At 39.9% G+C, this 13092-nt stretch overlaps 1 protein-coding gene across 1 annotated transcript; it reads left to right on the forward strand.

Annotated features, from left to right (window-relative positions):
• The first annotated feature begins 1114 nt into the window (after positions 1–1114).
• Positions 1115–9600, forward strand: csnk2b (casein kinase 2, beta polypeptide). The gene is made up of 7 exons (XM_068711284.1): positions 1115–1229; positions 1805–1886; positions 2775–2877; positions 3481–3596; positions 5725–5800; positions 6391–6580; positions 7336–9600. Exons 2-7 carry the CDS (start codon positions 1815–1817, stop codon positions 7424–7426), a joined length of 648 nt encoding a protein of 215 aa, XP_068567385.1. The 5' UTR covers positions 1115–1229; positions 1805–1814; the 3' UTR covers positions 7427–9600.
• Positions 9601–13092: the final 3492 nt, after the last annotated feature.

The raw sequence follows: 13092 nt of genomic DNA on the forward strand, positions 1-13092 counted from the left end.
TCCTCCTGGTGGATATATTGATAGTAAATAAAGTTAATAGTTGAATCTATGTTCTTATAGGATTCTTATAATCTATTAACCTGACGTTTATTTTTCAAGCAAATACAAATGTCGATAGACATTATGTAAAGTTACCACAAACCACATCAGAAATATTACCAATTTTGTAAAAAGCTAGAATATGTTGCAATCTGCTAACTTCCCATTTAAGAAGAAGTGGAATAATGTTCACATGTGGCAACAAATATAATCCCTTATAGGCGTGTCACCATCTTAACAAAGGCTGGTATCATGGTATCTTCTTCATGAAGTGCTTGAAATGTATAAGACAAACCACTGGTTTAATATGGAGGTTGTTTCAATTTTTAATGGGATTCATTTTCATAGCGGGCTGCATTCATTCAAAATCCAGCACCTTCCTGCAGGTTTGTGAGGATGTGTTTATGTGTGCTTTAGAATGTCACCGCAGTGAAACAATCAGAAAGGTGTTCGTACGTGCATTGACATAAAATCTGAAAAGCAACTTACAATTCAGTATCTATCTACGCCGTAGGCGCAACTATGGTTAAGTGTGTTGCTCCAGGACACATTAACGTGAGACTAGTAGAGCAGGAGGAGACTAGTAGAGCAGGAGCCAGGGATTGAACAACCAACCCTCTGATTGTAAGGCGGCCCTGCTTTCCACTTAGCCACACACCAAATCCTGAAGGGGTAACTTTTAAAGCTGCACTTTTCCTACTATACAGTAATAAAAACGTTTAATAAATAATGTTTAAATGTTTTAATAAAAAAACATTACAATAGTGAAAAAATATATGTATAATAATGTGGAAGCACAGTAAGACAATAGATCAAGTAGCACATACATAACTTAAATACAGTTATGTTATTAGAGGCCTTTCAACAATAAGTGCAAAGAATGTGCAGGTTATTCATTTCTAGAAATAACTCCAAACTTGATGCAGTTTCTTAAAAAAGGGAGGGGTAAAGGATGGAAGCACAGGTGCTGGCCATGACATGTGAGCGCACCTTGTGTAATATTCAAAGTAAACAGTGGGCGGCAGCAGTGCGTTGTCGGCGATGAACGCTGCATCTGAGTCCCGGGAGGAAGAGGAAGAACGTAACCTAGAGGGTGAACTGGGAGGTGGTGTCCATCTTATTTACACCGGTGTGATTGCTAAATTTTTGATCTGTTGGATTTTTGAAGGACTATAAAAGTTAAAAGCCGGGTAGGTTTGCGAAATCACCCACGTAACACTATTCAGACGTTTAAACGCAGAGGCAGAGTTGGCTCCAAAAATAGCATTTTTTTAGTCATGGGGCCTGTTTTTTAGTGATGCGCCATGTTGAATTTCAGTTTCAGCACTAGCAGCTAGCGGGGTTTAGCTTAGCGAGCTAACGTTGGTTACTTTAACCTGTTTTCGTGGCGTATGGCCACACCGTAACGTTACATTTAAGATAAGATGTATCTATTAATTTATAAAAAACATGCTGTAACGACTGCTTTTATACAATTTAACATTGTTGAGAAAATAATGCTAGCTAGGTAGTTAGCCTAGCCGTCATCAGGTATGGCTAGCAACTATAGCTTCAAACAGCTAACGTTAGCGTTAAGTTACTCTTGTCATGATAGAGTATTAGGTATAATAAAGTTATGAAAATATTTACAAGGAGTCTGGCCAGTTGGAGATCTGACTTTGACACTGGATGTTATAATCATAGCTATTATATTACAGAGTGTTGATGTAGCCCAGTTGATTTATTTTTGGATCATATCTTGACTATTTTCATCTGTCCTTTATAGGTCTTCAGAGATGAGCAGTTCAGAAGAAGTGTCATGGATCTCCTGGTTCTGTGGACTGAGGGGGAATGAGTTTTTTTGTGAAGTAAGCTGCTTTGTCTGATATATCTAAGTATTCTAATTGTCGCCATCCACGTAGTGACATGTCATAATTAAGTTAAAATAAAAGCTGGACTTGTTATTGATGAGCAGAAATAGAAACGTATGAGTTCGAGTAGAACGTCATATTGTTGTGTCTCTTCTTATTTTCACTACACTGCCAGATCTAGCCTTGAACTAGAATGGTTTAGTGTGTTGGCTCCTGACACATTTTGCTCCCAGATCACTTCATTAAACTTATTTCCAGAGGAATGGGAACGACAAAGTAAAGTTACGTGATGGTAGAAAGTCTCAGCAGTCTACAAGCTGTGGAAAAAACTTGTTGCGTTAAAGTATCTAACACTCCGATTGAGAAATGTTACTTCCATTGAAGTTAATAATAGCCATGTAAAATCAAAGTTTGTATCCCAGAGTTTACATGCTCCTTATTGATTCTATTGAACCTTTCTATTTTCTGGATAATTCCTGATGTTTTTTGTGACTTTACACTTCCTTGGTGTAGTTTTCCGTAGACTTTGAGTTGTTGGGAACATTTCTTACAATTCAGTGAGTTTGTATTTTCACACTCTCAGCAACATTGTCCTGAATCAGTCCCATGTCCTTATTAAAATAGATTGACTGTTTTTCAAGTCTAGCTTAAAACAACACTCCCATACCTACATGTACTATGAAAGAGTTATTGGTTGCTCTAATCATTTTTTTCTGTACTTACTGGCCGTGAAGAGATCCCGTCGTAATGTAATTCCAGTTTGATAACGGAGACTAATTACGCCTTCAATGTACCTTTTAGCATTGACTTTATAAAACATGAACCTATCCTGGTATATATATTTTCAGATTAATCAGTTTTCTCATCTGATTTCCTTTCTTAAAGGTGGATGAAGACTACATCCAGGACAAGTTTAATCTGACGGGACTCAATGAGCAGGTTCCTCACTACCGCCAGGCCCTTGACATGATCCTGGACCTCGAACCAGGTATGTATCTCATGTTCATGCTTCCACATTCTCAAATTAAGCTAAGCACCGGTTACCATCCATTGCGTTTGAAACATTGGATAATTGTCTAGACAGGAGAATCATCCAAAACAACAGCAGAACAATCTTTTAACAGCTTTAAAATCTGAATGCTGAGACCAAATAGAACGGCGATCAAGAGCTGCAGGAGTAGTTGCTGCCAGATGTTTCTTTCATTACTGATCCTGAGTGTAACGTAATGCTGCTCTTTTAGTCTGTCATGTTGAGCACTGTTGCACATGTCATCTATCAAAAAAATGAGAATGAACATTTGATCTCAGCACTCTTGTTTTAAGGCTGTTTATCCTGCTTAGCTGCTGTGCCAGCTGCTTCACCCCTGATTACACACACTTGAACACATAGTTTATTACCCTCTAGGTCGCAGTACATTTTCACAGGATCTTTGAAACCATGTGAGGAACATTATGATGAAGTATTATTGGTTTTTTTTGGTATTCCCTGTCCTTTTTTGAAAATGTTTTTCTCCACAGTTCTGCATCTCTGTAAAATGTAAAAAAATAAATGTGGACACCAACACTGTTCTCTGTTGCCTTGTGTGTTCAGATGAGGAGCTGGAGGACAATCCCAACCAGAGTGACCTGATCGAGCAGGCAGCTGAGATGCTGTACGGCCTCATCCACGCACGCTACATCCTCACTAATCGAGGCATCGCACAGATGGTAGGCTCCAGCTGCGTTAGCAAAATCCACTACTAAAAATGATTCACACCATGTGACATTAGAGTAGTCAGTTTAAACACTTTTGAGGACTTCAATATTCAGTTAAAGGGGTGTTTTTTGTGGGATGAATAGGAAAATGAATGAATGAACCTGTGTTGGACTTAATTACTAGTTAGTTATAGGTAGTTGTATACTTGTCAGTCATGGTTTCTTAAGCTGGTTTTATAATTGATGCAGGGGTTCACAACAGTCTCCATAGAGATCTACTGTGTAGGTTTGGATTTATAGCTCAGTGTCAGATTTCACCCTCTGATAGCACCATCAAAGCACTAGATGGATGTGTCACAAAGTGGAGCAAAGTTTGTACATTTTAAAGCTAAATGCATCAATCTGGTGCACTATGAGAGCAAAATGAAGAGGCTTTAGTAAACAATGTTGTGCTCTTTTTCTAGCAGTGGTGAAATGTAACTAAGTACATTTAGACTACTCAAGTACTGTACTTAAGTACAAATGCACATTGAGGTACTTTATTGATTTTATTTGAGTATTTCCTTTTTATGTAACTTCATACTTATTGTCCACTAGAGGGAAATATTGTACTTTTAACTTTCATACATATCTTTGACAATATTAGTTACTAGTTACTTTGTAGATTCATAATATAAATTAACCAATAAGCTATGTTTTATTAAGTAGTTTCTAATTATTAAGTATATAAAGTAGTTAAGATTAGTGCTGGGCGGTATGACCAAAAATGTGTATCACGGTATTTTGTAAGATTCTGGCGGTTTCACGGTATATCACAGTATTTTTTTCCCCACATTAACGCATTAACTAATTAACGCCGAAAATTATTTTATCGAGTGTTTAATTATTAAGTGGACATTTTTAACACAAGAACCGACCAGCCAACCAGCAGGCAGTGAGCGGTGAACAGCTGTTTGTGTGGCATCTTCCGTCTTTTCCTGCTTCCTTCACCTACATTCCCCTGGGTCCTAAGTCCCTCCCTGTACAGCTTCTTATCACTCTCTATGTACCAACATACATTTATAACTAATACCACACATATTACACTCTAATCAGTGTTGCATACGTGTCTAACCAAAATACCCAAAAAAGCAACAACAAAATAAAAGATTAATTTAAATTATTTTTTTTAGAGTTTTTAAAGTGTTTTTGTTTGTAATATGTATAATAAGCATATCATTTAGTTATCGCTACTGAGAATTTAACAAACATAAAAACATGACGTAGATAGGTTTGTAGTTTTCAAGGAGCCTCTCCCAGCTGTTAAGAGACTAGCTAACGGGCTAGCTAGTGAGATGTACCCAGCATGCCGTTTGGCGGGGAAATTTTATAAATGTACAATTATTAGTGTTACAAATTGTTTGTGTCACAAGCTGTTGTGTCGTGGTGTTTTGCCCTGTTAAAGAGCGTTAGTTGTGGGTTGTTAATTGTTGTGTTATAAAGTTATAACCATGATTAGGGGTCCCTCTCAATACACTTAAGACAACTAGCTCCGACCGTAGCGCTCATAGCGGCGAACAATATATTTAGCTGCCTGTTGAAGAGTGACAGCAGTTGTTTCGGCTATCATTCTATGACGGTGTATGAAAAATTCATATCATACGGGAAATTAAAACCGGTATACCGCCCAGCACTAGTTAAGATGCATCAATAATTGTAAATACTATAGCCTATATTATTCTGAAATGGGACATTCTGCATAATGAGTACTTTTGGTACTTAAGTATATTTTGATGTTAATACTTTTGATGAAGTAACATTTTGAATGCAGGACTTTAACTTGTTCCAGAGTATTTATACCATGTGCTATTACTTTCACTTAAGTAAAAAATCTGACTACAGTACTTCTTCCACTGCTGTGCTCAAGTAAACAGTTTAATCATAAACACATTGTAGCTGTAGAGATATGAATGGTGATGACACGGCAAAAATATCACACCCACATTGTGGTAAACGAGCCCTGACAGACTTCTGTAGTTAGAGGACATTTGTTTCCAATATTGTATATAAATATAGTGATTTTTACTGTAATAACTAAATAAACTCCCCTTTTAAAGGAACAACAATTGTTTATTATAATGTACTGTTTTATTCTTTGCAGTTGGAGAAGTATCAACAGGGAGATTTTGGCTATTGCCCACGAGTCTATTGTGAGAATCAGCCAATGCTTCCTATCGGTAAGTGAAAAGATTAATACTTAAACACAAACATCCATGTTTCTCAAGACAGAGTAAAGCAGCACACGCTAGCTGGTAATTATGAAATGTTGTGTAAACATTTTGTCCCCATATAAAGTTAGTCTCACAGGGTTTAAATAATGTCACAGTATTCAGGAATGTAGCCACAGTCTCTTCATAGTGTTGCATATTATAAATATCTGCAATAGTTAAGTGCTGAGAGACCGCTTTGTCTTCTAGACTGATATTTGTTTTCTCTTTTAACTCCCAATATGTCGTCCTTTTTTTGCAATTTATTCACAATGCCCTATTTATACTTGGTCAGTAATTATTTTTTCTGGTTAATTTTAAATATTGTGATGTTTTTTGTTGTTTTTATCAGTGTATTTAAGGCACAGTGGGTTTTTAGGTCTGTAGATTTATGGAGCCACCAATCCTGGCTGTCTGTGACAAGGAACTAGGAAGTATTTGTACTTGTTTATTCTTACTGTCAGCGTTCTAGTGCGGCCTCTATCTTAGTTGTAGCAGATTTACTCTCGTATCTAAACCAGTATCTTTCTTCCTCTGTTCCTCCTCTTCTCCCTCCTCAGGTCTGTCAGACATCCCAGGAGAGGCCATGGTGAAGCTGTACTGTCCTAAATGTATGGACGTCTACACGCCCAAGTCCTCAAGGCACCACCACACAGATGGAGCCTATTTCGGCACTGGCTTCCCCCACATGCTCTTCATGGTTCACCCTGAGTACAGGCCCAAGAGGCCCGCCAATCAGTTTGTCCCGAGGTTAGTGCGGCAGGCCGGACTCAAAGGTGTGCTCCTGTTGACCAGAACTGGGTTGCACCGAAGCACGCTGTGTGTAACAGTGTAATAGTTACTATTATGAATATTCTCCATTTAGATGTCATTAGTTCTTACAGTTGCAAGTAACAATTATATTCACAACCGGTTAATCTTCCAATTAGATACTCAATTAATCAAGTCATTGTTTTGTCTTTAAAATGTCAGAACATTGTTAAACTTTCCCATCAAAAATGACAAAGGACATGATATCAAATTGCTTGTTTTCTCAGACCAACGCTCTGAAACCTAAAGATAATTAGTTTTCTATCACCTAAGAAAAAGAAAAGAAGAACATCTTCACAATTTAGAAGCTGGAATTTGGGAATAAAGAAATAGTGAAACGATTAATTTTTTATCAAAATATATTGTAAACCCAAATCTATTTCCTCACATGCTTTTCTTGCGCGGTGTTTGATTCTGTTACGACATATGTTTTCAGAAGAAGTCGCATGAGGGACAGGCTGGGTGGTGTGATGGGAAACAGTCAGAGCTTAAGATCACACATCACTGCTCTCTCCCTGAAAACAAATACACATCCTCATTAATTCCAGTGTGCTTGTTTGTGTTGCATGTCGTCGATTTTCTTTGAACTTAAACGTTTGTCGCTTTTGTTCCGCTTGTGACGTTTTTTAACCATGTTTGTTGAAATGTTTCCAGGAGAAATGCTCACTGGTTTGTTCCTGTGTTCTTTTCTCCAGGCTGTACGGGTTCAAGATCCACCCCATGGCCTACCAGCTGCAGCTGCAAGCCGCCTCCAGCTTCAAGAGCCCCGTCAAGGCCATCCGCTAGAGCATCCTGGACAGAGGAGGAGGAGGAGGAAGATTGGTAGAGAAAGAGCGAGAAGACAGGAAAGAATTATCATCAGATGGGGAGGGGTCACCTGCATTTTACAAAGCTTTTCAGGTGCCCCCTCCCCACCCCGAAGACTGTATTATTTTGGTTTAGATTAGGGCAAATGAAAAAAATTTCAAGATTTTTGAGTGTGAGCGAGAGAAAAACCCACAGCCATGATCTAAATCACAAGCAAACACACACACACACACACACACACACACACACACACACACACACACACACACACACACACACACACTCATACACACAGAAACACATAGATGCATCCACACACGTGGGATTCCATGCACGTACCTTACCAAACTCATCAGTGCCAAAAACAGGAGGGTGAGGTAAGAGGAAGCTGAACAATACTTCATGCTACTGCTGCTGTTCGCTCTGCTGTCATGATCGGTGGGTGACGCTACGGGGAACTTTCCCCCGTAGAGAAGGTTTTATGTTCAGGGCTGTTTGACGTAAAGCATTCGTTTGTTCTGTATTTGGCACAGTTTGGTAAAGGTTGGTGGTAAACCCTCCGTCATTTGAAGCCTCCCGTCCCCATTAGCCCCCCCCCCCCCCCCTAAATGCATGTACATGCTTAGGCTGGCACTCGCAGAGACAGTTTGGAAGGTGGGTGTTTTTCTGCATCACTCGTTTGAAAGAATTTTGGTTGCCGGTCTGTCTGGTGTTTTGTGGTGTTGTTGCACAAAGCATTCTGTTAAATTTGCCTTAAGATTTCAGAGAACACACCCAGATTGTTTTTTAGAGGCACAAGCAACAGTAGTTCCTTTTTTTTGTGCTCCCTTTTTCCTGTTAGAGGCGGTGAGGTAGAAACAGCATCATCTAACACAATTTTTTCAAATCATTCAGACAATTGTAATCAGCCTGCGTCATTTCTCCAGCTGTCTGTGCGTGTGTCAAACAACTGTCTGTATTGGTACCGAAGTGAAAATATAACCTGTGCTACATTTTTCTGAGACATGTCCCCTCCTGCAGCAGCAGGCTTAGCTGCGTTTTTATTGTCACCCTTCTTCCCTCATAGTTTCAGCCTCCGAAAAGAAATAGTTTGACATTTTTGGGAAACACATGTATATGCTTTCAAGCGGAGAGCAGATTAAAAGGCTGTTACCACTCTACAATAATGTAAATACTACTGCCTAGCGGCAGATTAGCTTCGCTTAATCAGTAAGGGGGGGGGGACGGTTAGTCTGGCTAGCTCTGTCCAAACATAACAAAACCCAGCTACCAGCACATTTAAAGCTCACTAAGTAAAAAGTTAGATCTTGTTAGTTAATTAGCATTATGCGTTCGGTGGGACGTACTACTTTGTCATAACATTGCACCTTCTAAAAACGTCGAGCCTCTTGCTCATAGGTCATAGGTCCATTGTGCATCCTGGTATTATTGCCACATTCATTATTTTTTCTGTCATACTAGACAATATGCTAGTGTGGGTATTGGAACGGACAGCCAGTGTTTGAGTCTAGAAAGTTACTGGTCCCTGCCTACAATTGTTTTTACACTTTGTGTAGGCATGAAACAAACAAGGTGTTCGTTATTGAGCTTCAGAGGTGTTGGTAGGAGGATTTTATTACCGATGGACTGAGCCAGGGCCGCTGCTTCCCCCGTTTCCAGTGTTTTTGCTAAGTTAAGCTAACCTGCTGCTGGTTGTAGCTTTATATTTGTCTTTTCATCAGTGTCTGAAAGCGAATATGTCCCGAAATGTCAAAGCATCCCTGTAAAGATTGAGGAGGTAACCCGGTGTAAGAGGAATTTCGACAATCTGAATCCTTCAGCTCACTCCACCACTGCACTGATCCCACTGGTGTCTCTCCACAGCACAGTCTCATTATTTATGTTCAGGTTTAGAGACAGACCGACCACCAGCCGCTTTCTTTTGTTTTGTTTCTGAAGCAGTGGGACGGATACTCAGCTGTCCTTTTTTCACTCCCTCCCCTCTTTACGTTTGTGTGACTGGAATAGATTGTTTTTGGATTTCATGATACAAGAGAAACGGTATTTATGTGTCCAGATTTTAACTAATGTTTGTTTGTGTTGTTGTCTTTCTGCTACTGTGGAAGAGTGAGCAGGATTCAGACTTCTCAATAAACTTCTATTTTCTTTTCATACTCTTTTTGTTCTTAATTTTCTTTGAAACTGCAGTTCCGCCCTCCTGCCACACGGTGTCAGCAGAGAGTTTAATGCTTTAAAAGAGCTATATTTTTCTATTTTAAAATGTTTTTGAGGCACTGCTAGTGACAGGTTGGATTTAAATCTTCAATATAAAAAGATAACCTAACACAGTGGGAGCATAAAACAGAACCTGCATTCCTATTGTTGGTGTGTTTTTGAGATTGAAGGAGGATTTGCTGTGGCAACACGAGGGAATGATGGTGGTCTTGATTCTGGGTGTGGTTGCAGTGACATTTCACATGACTCTGAGTAACAGCATTGGCTTGAAAACATACACAAAAACAAACAAACGCCATCTAACTGCATTGAGAAGATCATAATATCACATGAAGGCTTTTGTAATTTCTTTTAGCTTTTTGATGTATGAAGAAAGTTGTCCTGGCAGTTACAAATAAGCACAATAGATATATATTTTGAAAATATGCTGCCCCTATATCCAGTTTAAGCCAGGGAAACACATTGCTGTTTACATATGACTCATGAAAAGTTTTCCTCCTATGCACGGCAGCTGTCTTTGGCAAAAATGACTGGCAGGAATGACTTGTCTTCATGTGGCCGTGACCTGTCAATTTTTCCAGAGGGAGAAGAGGAGGTTCCTTCATGACTCAGGATAACTTCAAACCACAGCTTGGGACCTGCCCTTCTCCTCCTCTCCTTTCGGCCAACTCCTTTAAACTGTGTGAAGAGGAGTCACCCATGTTTGTTTTTGTCGCTGCATGGCGAGTGTCTCCAGACAGTGAGCGAGAGCAGACCGTCTTCCTCTTAACAGTCTGCTGAAAGGTGTCTTGTGTGTTTGGCTGGAATCAAAAAACAAAACAAAAACAATGTGGCAAGAAAGCAGCTCTGAGAGTGTTTGCAGAGGAATAATCTTATCGCTTTAGCTGATCTTACTGCAGTCATGTGAAATGTTCAGCCTCTGCTTTGCTACACCCAGAGGCCATATTGCGCCATTTTCCTTCTCAAGATTGTGTTTTGGGGATGCCTCTCTACAACAGATACGACTCTTGAGGAAATATGCCAGCCACAGAGACAGACCACACGGCCAAACCTGAAAAATGCGTTTTTAGTGGCTTTACTCTCCACATGTGATGCTTCAGTCTGTGTTGATGTTGTGACACGGATGTTACAAATTCAGGTGGAGATTGATTAAAGCTCTAACTTGACAAGACACGTCGAAACTGATGGATAGCAGCCAGTTTGGTAACTTTGCCTCCTACAGCGCCGCTAAAAAGTATTCACTCCCTCTTGGAAGTTTTCATTTTTTATTGTTGTATTGTCTTACAACATTGAAGCAAAGTAGATTTAGTGTGGCTTTTTTTAATGTCAAAAGTGAAAACGGATACAAAGTGATCCAAACGAAAATGACAAATGTAAGATAAGTGTTCACCATCTTCAGGTATTTAGTACATTACGGTCATTTAGCAGACGCTTTTATCCAAAGCGACTTACAATTCAGTATCTATCTACACACCGTAGACGCAGCTACGGGAGCAATTTTTGGGGTTAAGTGTCTTGCTCAAGGACACATTGACATGAGACTAGTAGAGCAGGAGCCGGGGATCGAACCACCGACCCTCTGATTGAAAGGCGGCCCTGCTCTCCACTTATCCACGGTCACCCTGTGACCTAGGTGCACCTCTGGCAGCAGTCTTGAGTCTGAGTCAGCTTTGCACATCTGGATGCTGCCATTTTCCCCCATTTGTCTTTGCGAATCACGAGTGAACAGCTACAAACTCTCGATTGATATCGGGACTCTCACTCAGCCACTCCAGATCGTTAACGTTGTTGATTTTAAGGCGTTCCTGTGTAGCTTTGGTTTCCTGCTCCTGCTCATTGTCAAGGTGGCAAACAAAACTTCTCCCGAGTGGCATGTTTCTCGCAGATGACACCATGTTTTTCTGCAGAATTTCCGTGCTTTTTGCGGCTTTCATTTAATTCTATTGACTTCTGGTGACCCCGCGCGCGCACACACACACACACACACACACACACACACACACACACACACACACACACACACACACACACACACACACACACACACACACACACACACACACACACACACACACACACACACACACAGGGTTCATTAGGATGGAGAGGAGGCAGACGGTTGCCATGGGCGACAACAGTTGTCTATCTTTAAAAATACTTGCAATGGGTCTGGTCTGTTGTTTTTTGTGTGTCTGAAGAGGTTGCAGGGAGGACATAATGCACACACACACACACACACACACACACACACACACACACACACACACACACACACATAGGGCCCTCATGATCTGGTGAGTGGCTCGTTGCAGGATCAGGAGCTTAAGAACAGTGTGAACAACCATGTGTAACTAACCCCTTCTCGTGCCATTTTACCCTCACTCTGCAGCCCCTAGCAACATCATCTATTCACACACACGCAAACACACGTCTTGGCAAACCAAACACAGGCCCACTTTGTGGACTCCACAGACGTATCGACCAAAATAGCCACATTGACACTATTTTTAGAGTTGAAACTGACTCCACTTTTAGACCTCTTCAAGAAAACCAACGTCACCACTCTCAAAAGGAATAAAGAACAAGCTGCCTTTTAGTCTCATTGTGCAAATTGTGTCATGTTCTTAATGCGGCCTCCAAAGACACTGAAGAGCCTGGTGTAAGTTGTATGAGCTGTGACGTCAACAGTTGCTTTATGAATGAGTATAATTGACAATTATGTTAAATACCTTTTTCTTCACCTTCTATTCTCTGTTTGTATCTATATCACTATTGATATTATATGAAATGTTAGACTGTGTGTTTTGGGATGGGACAGGGAATCATCCTCATCTATCTGAAGTGCAGGTATGATCGGTGCAGTTTGGGAAGAAGTACTCAGATCGTTTTACTGAAGTACAAATAGCAATATCACAGAAATACTCCTGCACTCAAAATTCCACCTAAGTTAAAGTACAAAAGTATTGGCATCAAAATATACTTAAAGTACCAAAAGAAAAAGTACTCACTGCGCAGAGTGGCCGTTTCAATATTTATATTATTGGATTATTATTATTATTGATGGATGTGTTCGTCACTTGAATATCGCAGCTGGTAAAGGTGGGCTTATTTTTAATTACATAACATAGTGCTGGATAGCTTGTGAATTTCCCTCTGAGGATCAGTAAAAATGATCCTAACCTACAACAATACATCATCATCATCATCATCATCATTTATTTGTTAATAATATTCTGTTTTATGTATTGATGTGAATAGGCAAAATGACTAATGACTAAAATATATGCAGTGGCGTGAAAAGTACGATTTTGTCCTCTGAAATGTCGTGAAAATTGAGATACTCAAGTAAAGTACAAGTACTACAGAATTGTCCTCACTTGCTATGCACTTAGCAACATTCCACCACTGGATGGTTAGAAGACAATACCAGA

This window comes from Cebidichthys violaceus, unplaced genomic scaffold, assembly GCF_023349555.1.
Source record: "Cebidichthys violaceus isolate CVI_PGR_0920_01 unplaced genomic scaffold, fCebVio1.0.p SCAF_16, whole genome shotgun sequence".
Lineage (NCBI taxonomy): Eukaryota > Metazoa > Chordata > Actinopteri > Perciformes > Stichaeidae > Cebidichthys > Cebidichthys violaceus.

Bases quoted from the DNA above. Each gene is read 5' to 3' on its own strand.
- csnk2b (XM_068711284.1), top strand. From the start codon at position 1,815: ATGAGCAGTTCAGAAGAAGTGTCATGGATCTCCTGGTTCTGTGGACTG. The intron at 1,887-2,774 runs GTAAGCTGCTTT...CCTTTCTTAAAG, and splicing joins GGAATGAGTTTTTTTGTGAA to GTGGATGAAGACTACATCCA. The intron at 5,801-6,390 runs GTAAGTGAAAAG...CTCCCTCCTCAG, and splicing joins TCAGCCAATGCTTCCTATCG to GTCTGTCAGACATCCCAGGA.